The sequence below is a fragment of the Canis lupus genome, chromosome 2 (genome assembly GCF_011100685.1).
Source record: "Canis lupus familiaris isolate Mischka breed German Shepherd chromosome 2, alternate assembly UU_Cfam_GSD_1.0, whole genome shotgun sequence".
NCBI lineage: Eukaryota > Metazoa > Chordata > Mammalia > Carnivora > Canidae > Canis > Canis lupus.
The window spans coordinates 71543375-71563487 of NC_049223.1; the positions used below are offsets into that span (position 1 = coordinate 71543375).

At 49.0% G+C, this 20113-nt stretch overlaps 1 protein-coding gene across 1 annotated transcript; it reads right to left on the reverse strand.

The window, feature by feature from the left end:
- Window positions 1-2644: 2644 nt before the first annotated feature.
- SESN2 (sestrin 2) lies at window positions 2645-20054 on the reverse strand. Its single transcript, XM_038531375.1, has 10 exons — window positions 19581-20054; window positions 13103-13168; window positions 11370-11567; window positions 10668-10850; window positions 10348-10560; window positions 9254-9404; window positions 8678-8796; window positions 8112-8302; window positions 4950-5094; window positions 2645-4531 (listed from the first exon to the last, which is right to left on the reverse strand). Exons 1-10 carry the CDS (start codon window positions 19683-19685, stop codon window positions 4445-4447), a joined length of 1458 nt encoding a protein of 485 aa, XP_038387303.1. The 5' UTR covers window positions 19686-20054; the 3' UTR covers window positions 2645-4444.
- Between the last annotated feature and the right edge of the window lie 59 nt (window positions 20055-20113).

Below are 20113 nucleotides of genomic sequence, written 5' to 3' on the forward strand. Positions count from 1 at the left end.
TCTTCTGGAATGTGTTTTAGTTTCTGCAAAGGTCCCACATATTTCCTTGGAAGAAAAAGCTCTGTTGCTAGTTTGTAAATGCTCCTACAGCACCTCCCTATTTCTCCTTTCAGGTGCTGATCACATTTAGAATAATTTTTAAAAATATTTTGTTTATTTATTCTTGAGAGACAGGGGGTGGGTGGGGCAGAGACATAGGCAGAGAGAGAAGCATGCTCCAATGCAGGGAGCCTGATGTGGGACTCAATCCCAGGATTCCAGGACTTCGCCAAAGGCAGATGCTTCGCCAAAGGCAGGGCCAAAGGCAGATGCTTAACCGCTGAGCCATCTAGGGATCCCCCTAGAATTTTTTTTTAAGATTTTATTTATTTATTTGACAGAGAGCGAGAGCACAGCAGGCAGAGGCCCACTGAGCAGGGAGCCCGAAACAGGACTCGATCCCAGGACCCTGGGATCATGACATGAGCCGAAGGCAGATGCCTACCCAACTGAGCCACCCAGGCCTCCCCACAAATATAATTTAAATAATTAGTTGTGTGCTAATCTAATCTGTCTCTTCCTCCGACAATAAATCCCCAAAGGGCAGTCACCATGCCTGCCTTGTTTCCTGCTCTATGCCCAACATATCTATGTAGTCAGTGCACAAGATCTGTTGACTGAAAGGATGCCCCTGGCATGGGAACACCAGGAAAGTTGCTCAAGATGCAAATTTCTCAGCTCTACCTCCAAACACTGGTCCTCTGGGAGGTTACAAGGCACAAAAAGTTTGAGAACCACTTTGTTCCACTTGTCCCAGGGCTCTGGTGAATGTTTGGAACAGCTGGCGGAGACTCACCCAGCTCCTGCCTCTCTACCCATTACCAGCAGTCCTCAATCCCAGCGTGGCTTCAAAAGCCAAACAAAGAATCAAGCCAAGGGCAACCTTAAACAAACTCCAACCTCGATAGGTAGGTCCAGGTCCTGGATTACAAGATGCAGAAGCCTAAAATGGATTCATTAGACCCGATCTGGAGCCCAGAGTTTTCAATTCCACATGCAAATTTTTAAAAATGTAGATTGAGGGCCTAGGGAGTTTGGGTACAAAAGCAATGATCTGGAATCAGACTGACAAGGGTTGAAATCTTACGCTGGGTGATGTTGGGGAGATAACTAAATACTCAATGGCTCACGGGGGCTAGGTGCCAGGCACCTGAAATGTGCGAGGTGTTTCTCATGCACTATTTAATCCACACAAGCCTCCTGTGTCCATAGGTATTGAGGATTGAACTAATTTGCTTTTGGTCCAGACAGACTTTAAATATTAAAGCTGGAATCTGAACCTGGGTGTAACTGTTAAGTTGGTGTTCCATAGACTCTCCCTTGAGGCTCCTTTTCCACATCTGTAAAATGGGAACACCACTCCTTTCTCACAGGGCTGTGAAGATGGAGATATCAAATTCGAAAACATTTGGCAAAAGTCATTCAATAATGCGATCTGGAGAACTGAAGACACATCGCCTCTGTTTTCATGGCAGAGGAAACTTAAGTCAGGACCAGAATCCAAGTTTTCTTTTTCTTTTCTTTTTTTTTAATTTTTTTTTAAATTTATTTATGATAGTCACAGAGAGAGAGAGAGAGAGAGAGAGAGGCAGAGACACAGGCAGAGGGAGAAGCAGGCTCCATGCACTGGGAGCGCGATGTGGGACTTGATCCCAGGTCTCCAGGATCGTGCCCTGGGCCAAAGGCAGGCGCCAAACCACTGCGCCACCCAGGGATCCCGAATTCCAGTTTTCTATTCTAGTCTGGTTTGTTCTCTCAACACCCTCTCAAATGACTTTAGAAAGAAGAACAAGTATATAGGACGCCACAAAAATGAAGAGAGAAAAGAGAAAGGGAACATGAAGTTATCAGGGGGGGCTTCCTGGAGGAGACCCCAGTTTTCATTTTATGATGGCAGTATTCGGAGGAAGTGGGAAGCCAACAGAAGAGGTCTTGGTTCTTAGTCATAATGTGATTTCCCTGATATGCTTTACTAAAGTTCCTGGTGCCCAGAGAAGCTAAGAAGCTTGACCGAGATCACACAGCTGCTGAATGGCAGTGGCACCATGTGGAGATTACATCTAACCCTCTTCACCTGGTTCTGTCTCCTTGGTGCTTAGAAAGTGATGAGAAGCAGGTAAGCACAATGTGGTGGGGCAGGGGACACAAGGGAGGGGTTCCCAGATATCTCAAAAACTTCTCTCTGCTACAGGGGGAGCTCCGCAGTGGGGAAAAGCAGCAAGGTGAAATGCTGAGGCCTACAAGTCAGGCAGACCCTGGTTGGAATCCTGGTTCCACCAGTGACCACCTATGTGGCCGTAGCAACGTCACTATCTCTGGGTCTGAATTTTCTCACAGATTCAGAAAAATGGCCTCCAAGTACCCAGTCCAAGGCCAGACTTAGTGAGATAAATAACACGGCCATTATTCTCCCACAGTGGCAGGGCTGGGCACCCAAGGGACAGAATAGACTTTTAATGCCAACTACTCTCAACCCAGCAGTCACTGGGCACAAGTGCCCAGCAGGGTAGGGGCCAGCAGGTCAGGTCCATGATGCAACCACAGCTTGCTGTTGATGCTAAGAGATGAACCATGACCCTTGGAAAAACAGCCCATTAACAAGAAGTACAAAACAAAACCTCAGTGAACTTTTATTTTTCATCATACAGAACTGGTAGCAAAGCCGAAGATTTCTGCACTTGAACACTAGATATCCCTCCCTATCCCCCCGGGGGGACATTTACAGAGTCATCATGTCCCTTCTAGAATCCAAACCCCAATGCTGGGGCCTCTTCCCTCCTGCCCAACTTCATTGCAGGGAGGGCTCTGAGGCCGGAAGGGGGTGCCAGTCGCTTCCCCATGCCTGCATGGGTTTGAAATGTGGCACGCTGACCAGGCTCCGTTCTTGCCCCTCTCCAGAGAGGAGGGTCAGAAGCAGCAGCAGCATGACCCCCGCCTTTCTTCAGTCACCTCCAAACTGGTCAGAGAGGAGGCACATACTGCCAGAAGAAGGGCATGGGACGTCACCATTCACAGCTTATTTGCTACAGAAAGTGCCTGGGATCGGTCCTTGGCTGCTTCTGCCTCCAAGCAATCCACCTAAAATCGAGGAAAGGACAGAAACTGGGATTGGGGGGTGGGGATGGGGGCGCTGTCCTAGGAAGGCAGCCAGGAGAGACTGCCTGCCAAGGGGGCAGGCTATCCCTAGAGGCCTTTGAGATTCTGCAAGCTTTGCAGTTTGCTGCTGGCAGGTTGGCCTGCGAAGCCCAGAGTAGACTCAGACATCACAGAAAGTCTCAGCCCTCCGTTGCAACTATATAAACGGAGGTCAAAAAGGTTTGGCAACATAGCTGTGGTCACACAGGTCAGTTTGGGCAGGACCCAAACAAAAACCCTGGCGTCTCCTGACTCTCCCCCTGAACCCCTGCCTCTGAAACCATCTAGAAAGGCTCACTTGGTGGGAAATGTCTGTAGCAGAGCCATGGGAGGTTGGAGAGTGGGGTGCCAGCACCTGCAGAGCAGGCCCAGTTCTGGGGAGAACAGATTTCTCCCTGTGCCCCTCCTCTCAGGCATTGACTGTGGCTATAGAGGTGTGGTCCTGAGAACGTTCCCCTTAAAGAACCGAAATACAGACAGTTGCTAATACTCCCTCCTCTTCAGAAGGCAAAGGGACCCACAGAAGACCCGAACCCTCTAGAGATAATCTACTTTTTTGATATGCTTGGTCTCTCTTATGGGGCCTCCCACCACCAGGTATGGGAGAGAAGGGGAACAGGGGTGGGTAAGGGGAGGTCAAAGGAGCTAAACCAGGATCAGGATAACTAGGGAAAAGGGGCCTTCAGGCTGCCAGAAAGAACAGGCTCTCAGGGAGCCGAACACACAGACCAGCTGTGACACTGAGTTTCACATTGACGGGTGAATGGCAGGTGGGAGGAAATGAAATCTGGGAGTGAGGGAGGAGGAGGAAAGGCAAAGCTGCTTGGAGTGTCAGCCCCTGGAGATTTTGCCCCCTCTCCTTCAGGGGCCAGCCAGGGACTTCCCAGTCCAGGAAGGCCACCATACTTGTGATGCCTGTGGCCCAGCCTGCTGGCACATAAATGAGCTCAGTTCATTTCCCTTCTTGTGCCTTCTGCCTCTGGGGTCAGGGACAGGAAGAAGGGTATGGTCCCTGGGGATCTGCTGGTCCTCTTCCAGCTCCCAGGGGCAGAACTGAGGTCCCAGAGTCAGTGCAATGATCCTGTCCATTCCAGTGAGTAGAAGAGAGGGGACGGCTCAGGGGCTGCACGTCACACACAAGCCCACCTCCAGCGTGGGGTGGGAGGCCTGGGACAGAAAGGGATCAGGGTCTGTTTCCAGACAAGGAAGTCCTTGCAGGGAGGAGGATGCCCCCAGGGTCAGTTGCTCTGGGCCCAGATCCTGCTTGGAGTCAGGTCATGTAGCGGGTGATGGCGCGGAGGGCGTAGAGCAAGGCGGCCTGCATACGGGCCTCCAAGAGCAGCAAGTTCACGTGGACCTGGGATGTAGACAAGGACTTGTTGGTGACTGATGTCACTCCTCACCATTCCTACCCTGACTAATCTCTTTATTTCTCAAAGTTAAAAACCAGAGCTGCCCCTGGGCATTCATTTTCTCATTTCACCCCCCCCAGCAACCTTGAAATGCAGGCAGTGTTTGCTCTTATTATAAAGATAACTAGCTCAGGGGGCAAAGCAACTTGCCCAGGGTCACCAGGCTACTGAGTGATCATGTCAGGCTGGCTGCCACTGAGGACCTTGTGAAGCATACTCCCATTTTATAGGTGAGTAAATGGAGTCAGAAATCACACAGTGGGACCAGGACTTGAACCCAGGATGCTACACCCAGGTGTCCCAACTGGTGGAAGACTCAGCCTGGGAAAGCACATTGGGTCCTGACCCCAATCTCTCCTGTACCTTCTCTGAGTGGCGGAAGTGCCTCCAGAAGAGGTTGTACATTCTTCGCGTGGTCTTCTCTGGGTAGCAGGCCACCGTCTTGATATAGACCTTGAGGTTCCGTTCCAAGAGCTGGTTCACCTCCCCGTAGTCATAGTCATCATATCTGAATAGAAAGGCCTCGATAGCATCACTCTCCAAGTGACTCCTCTCCCCTACCCCCACCCTATAGAAGGAGGAACAGAGTGTGGCAAGAAAAAGCAGAAGGTAGGAAGCAAGTAGAAGCTTGGTTCCTCTTAGAAAAATAGCTGATGTCATACGTTGCAGGCCACTAGACTGGTAGGGGACCACTCCAAAGACTGCAGACAATTAGCATGCCATATTGAGTACCAGTCATGTGCTGTGTGAATATGTGCTCATGGAATCCTCAAAACTACTACAGAAGCTGTCTACAGAACTATTATATATAAAACACCAGGGCAGCCCCAGTGGCGCAGTGGTTTAGCACTGCCTGCAGCCCAGGGTGTGATCCTGGAGCCTCGGGATCAAGTCCCACATCGGGCTCCCTGCATGGAGCCTGCTTCTCCCTCTGCCTGTGTCCCTGCCTCTCTCTCTCTCTCTCTCTGTGTTTCTCATGAATAAATAAATAAAATTAAAAAAAAAAACAAAAAACAAAAAAAAACACACCATATTCATCAGCCCCATTATATAACTGAAAAGGAAAGTGAGAGAGGTGAAATCACTTGTCCTGGGAATGGATTTCAAACCCAGCTCTGCCCAGCTCCAAGGTCATACTCATTACAGTAAAAGCCATGGAAGAAGGGGCAGGAGGTTAGTACAACTACTTTCCCTGGAGAAGGCAAAGAGAAAGGGAAAAAGAAGTGGTACTCGTTTTACAGACGGCCAAACTAAGGCCTGGAGCAGATAATTAACTTGTTCAAAGTCAAAGAGCAAGTTGGTGACAAGTCTGGAAGCCACTTTGTCACTCTCCAGTCCAGTGAGCCAGTGAGTCATCACAGATCAGTTTGGATGGGGTAAATTGGCTGAAAACTGGAGGACAGATTCAGTAGACAGAGGCATGAGAGCAAGAACCATGCTGGAGAATGGGGAAGCGTGGACCAGGGAGCTGGGCAGAAGCAGCCTGTGCCACACTCTAAGACGCTTGCCCCTCTTCCACCTCCCCTGGGCTGGAAAACTGTCCATGACTAGCAAGAAGACGCCCAATTAAATACAAATGAATCCACCCAGTGAAATATAATTTACAGCCAGTAGCACAAAAACACACATTTTCTACAGGGAATATGTACCTTTCTAAAAACATAGGTTTTTTTTTTTTTTTTTTTAGATGCTTGGACTAAACCATTAAATGAAAAAAGCAAGATCACATATTCATTAAAATAGCCACAACACGTTTGATTAAATGAGTAAAATAAGTGAAATGAGTAGGGAGAAAATCTTGTGTTTGTAAAATTATGTGTGTTTTGGTTATCGGCGTGTGGAAAAAAGCCAGGAGAGAAATACTTGACAATAATAAGAGCAGGTGGGATGATGGATGATCTTTATTTTCTCCTTTTTGTTACTTCTGTTTTCTAGATTTACTGTAAATCTAGTTCTCTCTATAAACATCAAATATACATTTAAAAAATGTAATAACTGTTATAACTCCAACTACAGAAAAGCAACTACATTAGAAAGAAGAAAAGCAACGGAGAAAGACTGTCACAGGATGGGGATGTGGTTGTTAAGTAGCTGAATCTGGGAAATGGTTTTTTCCCCCTTAATTCTTTGAATTTCTTACAATGTTATCGGAGTGAGATTTCTTAAAAAAAAAAAAAAAAAAAAAAAATTGGTCTGGGGGCACCTGGGAGGCTCAGTCGGTCTGACTCTTGGTTTTGGCTCAGGTCATGATCTCAGGGTCATGAGATCAAGCCCCACTTTGGGCTCTGCACTCAGCCTGGAGATTCTCTCTCTCTCCCTTTGTCCTCCCCCAGCTCACACACTTGCTATCTTTCTCCCTCTCAAAAATAAATAAACACAATCTTTTTAAAAAATTAATTTTTTAAAAATAGGGGTGCCTGGGCAGCTCAGACAGTTAAGTGACTTAAGATTTTATTTACTTATTTGAGAGATGAAGAGAGAGTGAGTAAGAGAGACCACATGAACAGGGTACCTGCCAGGCTCGATCCTAGGACTCTGGGATCACGACCTGAGCAAAGGGAGACGCTTAACTGACTGACCCACTCAGGCACCCCATGGTCTGTGTATATTCTTGACAAGTAATTTCACATCTAGAGATCATCTATAAGGACTTAGGTATAAGGGTAGCCAGTGCACATGGTGTTTTTAATAGTGAAAAACTGCAAACTATCTACACATCCGATAATTGAGGCGTGGTTGAATTAAGCTACATCCATAATGGAACACCATTCAGTGGTTAAAAAACATAAAAGATCTATTCATACTGACAAGGAAGGCAGTTCACAATAGATGACTAGGTGAAAAAAAAAAGCAAGTTGTAGAATATATCAAGCATGATTCCATCAATTAAAAAAAAATCTACTTAAATCAGAAAATACTTAAATAACAAGATGAAAATGTTAATTAATCATACAGTATCCAGAGACAACCATTATTAATTAACATTTTAGTGTGTAGCCTTCCACACATTTTCCATGCATGCACACATTTTTAGTAAAGAAAAGGGGGGAACAAAAGGAAGATTCTGGTTGGTAACCAGCTTTCTTTTTTCTCAATACGTTTTGTACAATTTCCCATAGCAATATAAAGAAACCATTATTATAACTTGTAATAGCTGTATACTTTTTCACTGAGTGGATATAACGTTATTTAAAGTCTCCTACTGATGTGCATTTATGTTATCCTTATTTATTGTAAGAGAAGAGCTCCTACTTGGAATGGAAACACACACTCTCTCTCCCTCCCGACTCTTCTAAGTATCTCCTTAGTTATCTCTAGAGGGTGGGATTAAAGAGTTTCCTTGACAAGGTTCAAACAGCACATCTATTATCTTTTATAATCAGCAAATAAAAGAATTTGCTTTGAAAAATACTATAGGCAGGAAGAAGGGAAAAGAAATAAACAAAGAACAAAAGGAAACAGCTGTGAGCTGAGATTGAGGGTTTGTAGCACACATGCACACTGGATGAGGGGCTCTATGCTCACCTGATCCCAAAGACACAGTGGATGTAATTCCAGATGGCCCTTCGGAGCATGGAGGTGTCTACTCCACTGTGCATGGCAATGGTGTTGTAGGTAAGGCTATAGGCTGCCTGGAACTTCTCATCCAGCAGCTGCCCACCCTCAGGGTAAAGCCGCTGGATCAGTGAATAGCCATGGTCTTCCCAGGTATAATCCTGAAAAATGTGGGAAGGGGTCAGGGAGTATAATCTTGGCGGTCCAAGGTTGGCCATAGGGACCCCATCCTCTGGAGCACAATTTCACTCTTTATAGTCTCTTTCCTGCCCCACAGATCTAACCTGCTGCCTGATCTGGGCCTGCTGCTTGGTCTGGGAGAAGCCAAAGAGAATGCACCTTGGTGATGACCTTCTCCCTGTGACCAGGATCCCCTGAGCTTAGGGCACAGATAGGTCCTGACACAATCTAGGGTCTCCCATTTCCCTCACAGAATCTCAAGGGAGAAGATGCCTGGCTTTCTAACCACTCAAGCCATCCACCCCTTGCTTGTTTGTAAACCCAGTGCAATGCCAACAAGACCCTAGAGAACCTACCTGGGCACGGAAGGTGGGGGGCGCCTCAGACCCTCGCCGGGTAAAGTCCTCATATCCGAAAGCGGGGTCCTCCACAAAGCACAGCATGTCTGGGTGTGGAGAAGGCTCCAGGATGTCGGCTAAGGATGTCAGAAACAGGTCACAGTGAGGCCAAGGCATGGAGTACAGGAGCATCTACTCCTGATTAATCAATAATGGGTGGGGGTAGATGAGGCTGCCCATGGACCCGGCGGATAAGGCCCCCAGTAATAATCATAGCAATCCTGACAACAGTAGTTATTCATGGAGCCACTTACTCTGTGCTAAGAGTTTTGCTTCCATTGTCCCATTTACCCCACAAACCAATCCTTCACGTGGGAGGAGACTGAGGCCCCGAGACAGAAAGTGAATTCTCAGGGGTCACATTGCCAGAGGGGCTGACCCTAAAGTCCATGCTCGGAACCTCCTAGAAGAAGTGATTGAGATGTGGCTGCCTCCAAAATATAAGAGGGGCCATGCATGGAGTTGCCTACTCCCCAGCAGAGATGGTGTAAGAAGGGGGCAGCCCCTGGAACCTGGCTTCCTGTGACGCTGTACCTGAGGGAGTCACCAGAAGGCTCTCCGACTTCTCCAGCTCAAAGCGGCTCTCCATCTCCTCCTGGGATGCTCCTTCATCCCGTAACAGACTCTCCTGGAGCTGCCTCATGCGTTCCATCAAAGCTTCCACGTCTCGGGCAGCCTCAAAGCCCTGCAGGAGGGACCCCATGGTGACCACTTACTCCTCAGCCCCAGGAAACTCCACACATCCTTCCCATAAGCCAGGCCACCCCGAGCGACCACAGGGGCGCACTGCCTCCCGAGGCAGCCAGTGGGCTGGGCAGCTAGTGTGTTGTACTTCAAGGGGCATCTAGGTGGCTCGGTTAAGTGTCTGCCTATGGCTCTCAGGTCCTGGGATCAAGCCCTGCCGTATCCTGGCTCCCTCTTCCTCAGGGAGACTGCTCTTCCCTTGCCCTCTGCCCCTCCCCCTGCCTGTGCCTGTTCTCTCGCTCTCCCTAATAAAAAAATAAAATCTTAAAAAAAAAAAAAAAAAACAACAACAACAACAAAAAAAAACTGATGCCTGGGTGGCTCAGCAGTTGAGCATCTGTATTTGGCTCAGGGCGTGATCCTGGAGTCCTGGGATCAAGTCCCACATCGGGCTTCCTGCATGGAGCCTGCTTCTCCCTCTGTTTGTGTCTCTGCCTCTCTCTATGTGTCTCTCATGAATAAATAAAAAAAATCTTCAAAAAAAAAGTGAAGTTTAAGAAGCTATGGAATAGGCATGTCTTCTCTGACCATCAACCTCCCTCACTGGAAAGGGGATTATTAAAGTATCTGTAATTTTATATTAAAACAAACAAGGCCATCTGATGGAGTAAGAGGCAAACTTTCTAAAGTGCTAATACTCAGGAGACCTTATGCCTAAGACGCTACATGCCAAGGGGCCTACCACATGGTTATTTCATTTGATCCTCACAACCCTTATGAAGTAGGGGTCTGTAGCCTCATTTCACAGATGAGGAAACCAAGTTTCAAAGTCAATTAACTTTTCTGAGGCCTCTCAGCGTGAGATAGGGAAGCACTGGCTTCCATGCAAGGACCAGAGGCCATGCGAGCTTCTTCTCCCAACAAGACCCAGGCCCATGACTTACCCCAGAGTTGTTCATTGGGTCCCTGCTGGGTGGGCTACTCTGCCCACTGGGGGGTGAAGGTGCCTGGGGGGCAGGGCTGCCCTCTGAGTCCCCCTCAGGGAGGATGCCACAGCCAAACACAAAGGAGGCCAGTGAATGGCAGTGGGTGAGCAGGACCAGTGCCTGGATGAGCTCTGCCAGAGACCAGCTGTGCTCGCCTGTCTTCAGCAAGGCCTGGAGAGGAAAGAAGGCCAGACTGGCTCAGTGCCTGGCCCTAGGCTGACTGCCTGACATGCCCCAGCCCGGCCCCTTTGCTCCCACTGCCTCTCTGCCCATGGCACCTGGATATGTTCCTTGGTGATGAGCCACGGCCGGTGTGCCAGCAACTTGTTGATCTCACTGAGCTTGCGTAGCTTCTCGGGGGCACGATGGAGACCAAGTAGCCACTCAGGGTCACCACCCGTCTGCAGAAACTCAGCCATGTGAGAACCCACCAAGTAAGAACACTGATGGCGGGCGGCAGCCTGTGGAGGGGGTGGACAGATCCTTGCTCAGGGTAGATACCCCATGGAGGGAGAAATCCCAGACCTCACTGTGGCCAGAGAGGCAGGACTCTAAGGTCCTGACCCCAGCTCCACTAGTTTGCTCTCCTTCCTTGGTCAGGTCATCTGACTCCTTTGTGCCTGTTTCCTTCTTCATAAAGTAGGCACTAAAAATGCCTCTTTGGGATGCCTGGGTGGCTCAGTCAGTTAAGCATCTGACTTGCTATCAGCTCAGGTCTTGATTTATCTCAGGGTTATGAGTTCAATCCCCGCATTGGGCTCCATGCTGAGTATGGAGCCTACTTAATTAAAAAAAAAAAAAAAGAAAGTCTCTCTTCACAATTCTGTGGATGATTAGATAAAGTTAGGGCTTTCCTCTGCACTGTGCAACCTTTCCTTCTGGGCTATGGAATGAATTTAGGAAGCACCCAGCAAAGAGATCTCAAGACCAAAACCCCCCATGTGGCCAACCCTACAAGAGTTGGACTCAGACAGGCTCACCATGATGGCAATGTAGTGGCGCCAGGAGCTGGCCAGGGGCCCATCTGTGTGCAGCAAGAGGTAGTGCAGACGCCAAAAGCAGCTAAGATAGTCAGGGTGCAGGCCCATCACCACTGCCAGATTGTCCACCCGTCCAGAGGACATCAGTGCCTCTAGCCTCAGGTGCTGCTCCAGGCTCTCAGCTCCCTCCTGAAGGACCTGCCAAGCAAAGGAGAGAGGGTGAGTTCCCAGACCACCCTCCACATCAAAGAGACCAATGTATTCATTGTGTTGGGACTATAATAGCCGAGAAACTAAAAACTGACCGTCATGTCCAAAAAAAAGGAAAATAGGGGAGGAAAAGAGAATTCTTTAAGTGATCTCTTTGCTCAAGGTTACAGATCTAGTAAATGACCGGAACGTGGATTCAAATCCAGATTAGCACCAAAGCCTGTTTATTTCCTTCATTATAAAAGAGGACTGGTTATTTACAAATGAAAAAAGAAAATACAAGAACAATACTTGAGTTTAAAAACTCTGGGCTGGATATAAATAATCAGCAGGTGGTTGTTTGCTTTCCATTTACAAAGGGTGGAGAGGGAACTGGGGGTGGAGAGGGGGGCAAGTTAGACATTTGTTAACAGCTCATTAACTGCTTGGCTACACATTTAGGAGAGCAAACAGGACGACAAAACAAAACATTTATTTTTGTTCCCTGAAGGCCAAAGAAATAGGAGGAAACTATTATTTTAAAATTCTTCTGGCATGTAGTTTGAAGGTAACGCCCCTCCTCCCCAACCCCATGCTAGAATGTCGTCAGCTCCGTGATGGCAAGGGTTTTGGCTGTCTTGTTCTGTCTTAGCCCCAGCACCTACAACAGTGCCTGACATGGATTAATCATTCAATAGATATCTGTTAAATAAATGAATAAATGATCTGACTCCGTGGATAAATTATGTCTCTTGTATTAGATGTTTCTTGTAGTGATGAAAATAAAGAACATGATGATAACCGCCTCCCCCATATGTTGTAAACTATGACCTTGGTTCTATATGAAAAAAAAGCCCCAAAACAGTGATAAACAGTTAAGTAACAGTGATTATCTCTGTGGGAGGTCGGATTACAGGAGACCAGAGCCTTCTGAGACATTAAAAATTTTCTTATAACGAACATAATATCACTTTTGAAGTTGAAAAAAAAAGTAATTTATGTATAGTCAAAGAAGAGCAGTTAATATAGATAGTTTATCTTTTTAAAGAACAGTCCTGGGGCACCAGGGTAGCTCAGTAGATTAAGCGTCTGCCTTTGGTTTAGGTCATGATCCCAGGGATCGAGCCCCTGTGTCAGGCTCCCTCCTCAATGGAGAGTCTGCTTCTCCCTTTCCCTCTGCCACTCGCCCTGCTTGTGCTTTTGCTCTGTCAAATAAATAAAATAAATAAAATAAAATAAAATAAAATAAAAATAAAATAAATAAGGAAGGAAAGAAAGAAAGAACGAGCCTTGTTCTGGGAATCAAAAGTTTGTTCATTACCTAGCTGTGTCATTATCACTTTATCTCTTTGAGCCTGTTTCTTCCCAGCAACGTGGGGTTGATATGCATGCTTCACAGAGCTGTTTGTGGGTTAAATGAGTCAAGAACCTGAAGCTAGTTTCAAAGCTGCTATTTCAAGAGACAGGAAAAGACCCCCACCCACACAATGTCCCATGTCCTTTCTTCCCAGAGGCCAAAAATTCCTAACCCCTTCCAAGCCTACCTCCTCTACTGGGATGAAGGCACTGGGCCCTCGGGGGCCTCGCCGAGCCCGGCTTTCCCTCTGCTCCTAGAAGGAAACACATCATGATTATTGGAGGTAAAAGTGAGGACTTATGAGTATAGTTATCTCTCCAGCTTTTTCTTCCTACTCAAGGGGGCACACAGAGCTTTTAAAACCACCCCTTGGGGCAGCCCGGGTGGCTCAGTGGTTTAGCACTTCAGCCCAGGGTGTGATCCTGGAGACCAGGGATAGAGTCCCATGTCAGGCTCCCTGCATGGAGCCTGCTTCTCCCTCTGCCTGTGCCTTTGTTTTTGTCTCTGTCTCTGTCTCTCTCTCTCTCGTGAATAAATAAAATATTTTTTAAAATAAATAAAACCACCCTTTGGTGCACACTATACAGAAGACTCAGGTGGGAGATATACACATGTTGGCAGGTGGAGAAAGGATAAGCAAGGAAGAGCTCACCCTACAGGCTGAGGTTTTCAGGAACTGGGCACCTCAGTTTTAGGTGGGAGGGGGATGGGAAGGGGAAAAATATATAGCAACCATGGTACACATCTCTAGAAGGCCACCTTTTTAGTAGCCCTGGAGATCCCATACAAGAAATCCTGAAACTAGATTAGCATCTACCTTACTTAGATTCCTACGATACAGCCTCAATTGCTTTCCAACTGTCACTTCTTCATCCCTCCCACTTCCATCACCTTAGACTACACCATCCCTTGTCTGGACCGCCACCCACAGCTCTACCAATGTTCTTCCTGCTTCCATTGCCCTGCCCTCTCCTACCTATCCTCCAAAAAATGAACAAAACAATGCATAAAGAAAATATCCTGCCCAAACTATACCTCTAGAACTGGAAGCACATTTAGTGAGTCCGTGACACTGGTGGTTTCTAGGAGGGCAAACTTTCTGTAGCCAAGGGAAATTTTCTCAAGTGCAAATCTGGTCAACTGGCTTAAAACCCTGCCTCTAGTACTCATACCTTTCCAGGTAAATTAGTAGTTCTGGCCTACTGTTCTCCCACTGGTCACTCCTTTTGCCAAATTAACTCATAGTCTTCCAAGGTTGGGGAACCTTCTTCTGACCCCCATCTGTGACCCTACAATTCCTGGTGCTTTTGCTTCTGATAACATTGTCTTCTAATTGTCTGATTCAGATCTCCCACTACCAGATCACATTTTGAGGACAGCAGGGCTAGGTCATTCATACCAGCCTGTGAATGAAGAAAACAGAGAAAATAGAGAGGAATGGAGGGAATCTAAGCAGGGCATACAAGGCTGACAGTAGCAGTTCTTCTGATGTCATGCACTGGAGTCTCTTTGGAACCCACCATTCATGTACTCACTAAATCTGCTCCTAGTCTGAGAGGCAGGGTTCAGAGAGAATGTTTTATTTATTTATTTATTTGTTTTGATAACTGGGAGGGGAGCTCTCAGTACTGGCCTTGGAAACAGTTTACCCAAATCAGAGTCATGCTCTACTGGACAGAGACAGTATCCCCCTAACTCTCCCCTCACTGGAAACCAGACTGAGTATCAATCCACAGGTGTCCAGGGACTAAAGATTATAATTGAACTTCCTTTTCAGATGGCCAAAACGCCCCAGAGAGAGACAGAACTTTGGGACTCTGAAAGACCACACAGAAAGAACAATGGGATCTGGAAGTCCCAGGTCTGAGGACCAATTCTGCTACTAACTTGCTGTTTGACTTTGAGAAAGTGACCTAGACCCTCTGGGTCTTAATCTTAGACAAAAAAAGTAGTTGGGCTAATTGCTCAGCCCCTTTTAGCCCACACTTCTGGGAGCTACCAGGCCAGGCTGGTCCAAGTCCAGTACAGAAATCCCAGCAATCTCCAAGTACTCTCTTTCAGCTTCCCTCCTCCCTCACCAAAGAAAAAAAGCCTAACAGCTCTGTCTAGTAGGAGATAAGGACTGCTGACTCCACATTCTGGGCCTCTCCCTCAGGGGACCTGAGGACAGATAGAAAACCAGGGTGGGGGTAGGGGTGGGGGACCTGGAGGGCCCCTCAGGGTGCTGAGGAGGTACAGGGACCAGCCTTGGGTACCCCTTCTTACTCTAAAATTTGCCCCAGGACCTGTTAAAGGAAAGATCTGATGCCTGTAGGTCTTTAGGTGATAAGTCGGGACCCACCAACATTTTCAGTCCTGAGCAGGATGATGATGATGATGATGGTGATGGTGATGATGGTGACAGCCATGATGGTAATTATAGAGTACAGTTAAAAGATACAGGTTCTTGGCCCAGAATTCTTGGGATCATATGACAACTCCACAACCTATTATCTGCTAGCTATGGGAGCCTCGGTTTCCCCACCAAATAATGGGGACAATAGTACCCACTTTCTCTGGGCAGTCATGAGGATTTAATGAGATAATGCCCCTATAGCCTTTACCTCAGTACCTCTGTCACACAAAGCACTTAATAAAAGGCAGCAGTCAGCGATCATTAACCTCGTTGTAATTTTCAAACAAGGACTTCACAACCCATGAGGTACAAAACCCCTTTGAGACGCTTTCAAAAAGATGCCAATGCCAAGGTCCCACCTCCAGCAATTCTGATTTAATTGGGTGGGGCCCAACATAATTTACAGCTAGGGTGGAGGGCCACGGTTTCACACCTTTTATTGATCATTTTCTCAAGTCTAAGGCACTGTGCTAAGTGCTTTCCAGGTGGAACCAGAATTAATTTGTTCATTCAACAAATATTTTTGATGACTATAATGCAGACAGCTAGAGAACAGGAATGAAAAGACAGTCTCAGCCTTCACAGAATTTATGATCTAAAGGAGAATGACAGATGAATAGGATTTTAAATCATAGATTGTGTAAAGTAAATGAAATAGAGAACGAGACAGTGTATGATGGAGTGGGGGTGTACCACATATCAGTCTGAGGAAACAGGGAAAGCTACTGGGGAGCTAACCTTTGTGTCAATATCTAAATATCAAATATCTAAATAAGTTGATGAGAAGGCAGCAGGGCCCATAGAGATCTAGGGGACCAGCATTCCAGCCACAGGGAACAGAAAATACAAAGTCCTGAAGATAAGACCAAGTAGATTCTAATCCAGAGCTCCAATACCCTGAAAGCTTCTCTGATCTTGACACCCAGAACTTCAGGGGGAAGTAGACAGAACAAGGTCCCACTACCGAGAGATGATGCCTCCAGCTTAGCCCTCCCCTATTTCCCAGGTAGGGAGTCATAATAACAATGGTAGGTAACACCACCGATTACCATCAGCTAGGCGTTTTTCATGCACTTAAGGTAGGATCTACTACTACTCCTAGAGCTCCCATTTTACATATGATGAACAAGTCCCAGGGAGGTCAAGTCAGACTTTGTACCTGCGGTTCACCAGGAGTGAGAATCTCCTTCTCCCTGTCCACGTTCCCTGGGATCCACTCCCAGTCACAGCACCTGCATATTGTGTTTTTTCTTACTTGGAGGGCACACTGGATCTAGCTCCCTGTGACCCCAGTAACACTGAAGTCAGACAGCCCTCTCAGTGGCCACTGAACAGGGAAGGCTTTAGGCAAGTTGTAAAAGGGGGATAATCACCCCTCAAGCTCAGTGCCAGGCTCCTAATTTAAATACTCGCTAAATGTTAATTTTTATATTAGCTCAGGCATTTGCACTCAGGTTCCATTGACTCTTCATCAGTTTTGGGGGTAAGGGCTGGGGGTCTCTATGTTGCATACAAGATTAAGGTTCCAAAGGTTAAGCACCAGCTGACAAGTGGCCAGTTTGAGATCGGAGCTCAGTTCAGTTTGGCTTCCAAGGGTTCTACCACCCACATCAGCCTCTTGGAGTAGCCCCAGCCTTTATTCCGAGTATCCTATCCAGAGCCTGTAACCCCCAGGACTCAGCTACACACCTATGAAGTCATTCGGCCAGCTGGGAAGGGACAGAGACTCCCCCAACCTCACTCCACGGCAGAACTCAGGTACCTGCCACAATTTACACACGAGAGGGAGACGGAAGGCCCAAGCAGCCTCTTACTCCAGCCTTGGAAGGAGGGGGTGTGAGTGGCGCCATGGGCTGGGCACTAGGCTAAGTGCTTTACACATATGATCTGGCTGATTTCTCACAACTACCCTGAGGGAAACAGGTCTTATTCCTTCTTCAGAGACAGCTCATTGAGGCTCCTTCTGAGTCCTGTTCCAGATGTGCACAGCTCAGATCTGACTTCAAAGCACATGCAGGTCACAAGGGTCAGCTAAGCCAACAAGGAACAAAGAGTTAGGAGCACTTACTAGGTGCTAAGAACAGTGCTGGAAAGGTGACCAACAGAACGTTTCTAGTCTAGCAAAGGAGACACACAAAATGCCGATTACATGACTGTTACACTATAAGTGGATTAAAGCTCCAACAACCGAGGAGAAGACGTACTGAAGGAGGGTATGCAGAAGGGCCTTATCGTGTGGGGGAGGGAGAGTTTCCCTGAGGAAGTGATGTTTGAGGAAGTGATTCTAGAGCTCAAGAGGGCTCAAAACATATACCATTGGTCCTAGAGTGAAGTCCTAGGGTCTGTAGGCTTTGATCCCTTTAGGTTAAGGGCATGTGGTGAAGTGCTGGGAGGTGAGGGGCCCACGTGTCTGGTGTTCCCTTGGGCACCAGGCTCTGTAATTTCAGTGCCCTACAGTCTTCTAAGGGTGCTGCTTAAAGCAGGCATCTTCCCAAGGTCCTCTTCTTGAGAGAGAAGACTATGTGGACAGTGTTCAGATATCTTGCTGCTGACAAGTGGCTTCCATCTAAAGGCCACTCCCTAGAGCCTGCCCAGACCACCTGGGGCACTGTCTTCTCCCCAGGCCACTTCCCAGGCACTAGGAGAGGGATGGGCCAATTCTCACCTCAGGCAAGAGGGACAGGTTCAGGCACTCCATTGTGACACACTCTGGGGAAAGGGAAATGACCACATTCTAACGATACCCAGCATCTCTGACTCAGTTACTATGTTCCAGGAGTTGTGCTTTAGCCTTTGCTTGTATTGTCATTTCTCCCAACAATCCTCAGAGATACTATCAAATCTCCATGGGAAGAAGCTGCAGGAGGGAAAAATGATCACTTGGCCAAGATCACACAGCAAATGAATGAGAGGGCTGGGATATGAACCCAGAACGCTCCCCTCTAGGGGCCAGGTGCCCTCAATAATTCTGTGATTCACCCAGCCCCCTCCAGAAAGAACTAGACTCAGAGTAAAGTGACTTGCTCAAAGCCACTTGGCAAAGTGACAGGATGGGGGTTTCATTCCTCCACCTGGGGTTCTTAAACCATGATGGCGAAGGGCAGAGATCCCCACAGAAAACCCAGGACGTAAACCATCCACCGCTGGAGGTAGGACCCCAAGAAATCATGCTGCTCCGAGAAGGGCAGCAATTTTCCCAGGGTCACCCAGGTTAGGACTAGCACTTGTCACACTCCCAGCCCCAGCAATATACTTACACCATGCTCCAGGCCTGGAACCTAAAACAAGCTAAATTCTCTGTAGTGTCAAGCACACTACGGAATCCCAGATACGCCCAGCAAAGAGCTACTTGGTGGGGCTAGTGAAGGAAGTCCCTCCTGGGCCTCAATTTCCTCACCCTGGAAAATGGGGCTATAGTGTAGCTCTATTTAGCTAGTTTAGTACTTAAGGACTCAGAAAAGGCAAAACCCGAGACCAGCACCTAGTAGTGCTAGTGCTTAAATGATAAGATGTCCCCTGTCGCTGGGGGGGGGGGGGGGGGGGGGAGGCAGGAGGTGTGTCAGATTAGGCCCAGCCTCTTCCTAGCTTCCCTGCAAAGAGTTCCTGCGAAACAAACTTCTGGGACCTCAGACCGCTTAGTAGGGCTCAACCTAATGGACGCTCGCCTTCCCGAGCCGGGTCCAGGGTTTCTCCCCTCCTCCCCCAGCTTTGGCCGCCGCCGCGTACCCCGCGGCCAGCCGCGGCCCCGGAACGCCGACGCTCCCCCGCTCCCAACTGGGGGTGCAGGCGTGGGCGGGGGACGCGCTCGACCTCGGCTGGCAAGTCCCAGGTGCCCCAATCCCCGCACTGGGAGACGGGAACCGGGTCGTACCCTGGAAAGAGTCCTCCGCCAGCAGCCCCAGCCTAGAGGAAGGGACTCTGCGGAAGGGGGCGGGGAGGAGGAGTGGTCCGGCCGCAGCGCCGGGGATCTGCCTGGACTTGAAGATTCTCCCGTCGAGAGCCCAAACCCAAGATAACCTCGAGAAGGCTCCCCTCTCATTGGCCGGGAGTCCGAGGGAGCCAGGGAAGGTTCCACAGCCCGGGGGGGGAGGGGGCGGAGAGGGCCGCCACTGCCAGTTGATGCAACCCCATTCCCAGGTTACGCGCTCCACTCCGCCTCCCCCCCACCCGACCCCCGAGCCCGGGGCGTTGTGGGGGGGCCGAGGGGGCGCTGCGCAAAGACTCAGTTCGGGACTCAAACGAAGAGTGGCGTCGCTCGGCCGCTGCTTACCTCTCCCGCCCCGGGGCCGCCGCCGCCGCCGCCGCCGCCGCCGCCCGGGGCGAACGGCAGGTAGCCCTTGAGCTCTGCGCGGCACTCGGAGTCTGCAACGATCATGGTGTGTGCCAGGATCTGGCCACGGCTCGCCGGGCACCCGACGGGGGTTGGCACGCACGCACCCAGGAAGCCGGGGCTAGGGGCCGCTGGGGAGGTCCTAGAGCCCCGGGGAGTCTCTCGGGGTTCCAGAACGCTCCGAGAGCCCAGAACCAGCGAACGGGCGCTCCTCCGCCGGACTCTCCGGTCGGCCGGCTTCTGGAAGGCTGAGTGGCCTCGGCAGTCGGGGATGGGCCGCGGCCCTGGGGTTTTCACGGCCCGGAGTGCCTCGGAAGTCCGCAGTGGCCACGGCCGCTCGCCAAGCCAGCGCTCCCCAGCATCCCCGCCGCGGAACTGCCAGCGCTCGCCGGGCTCTGACACCAGCAGCGCCGCTCAGCCTGCTGCGGTCCCCGGGGGAGGGCGGGGACACAAAAGCTCCGCGCCGCAGCCAA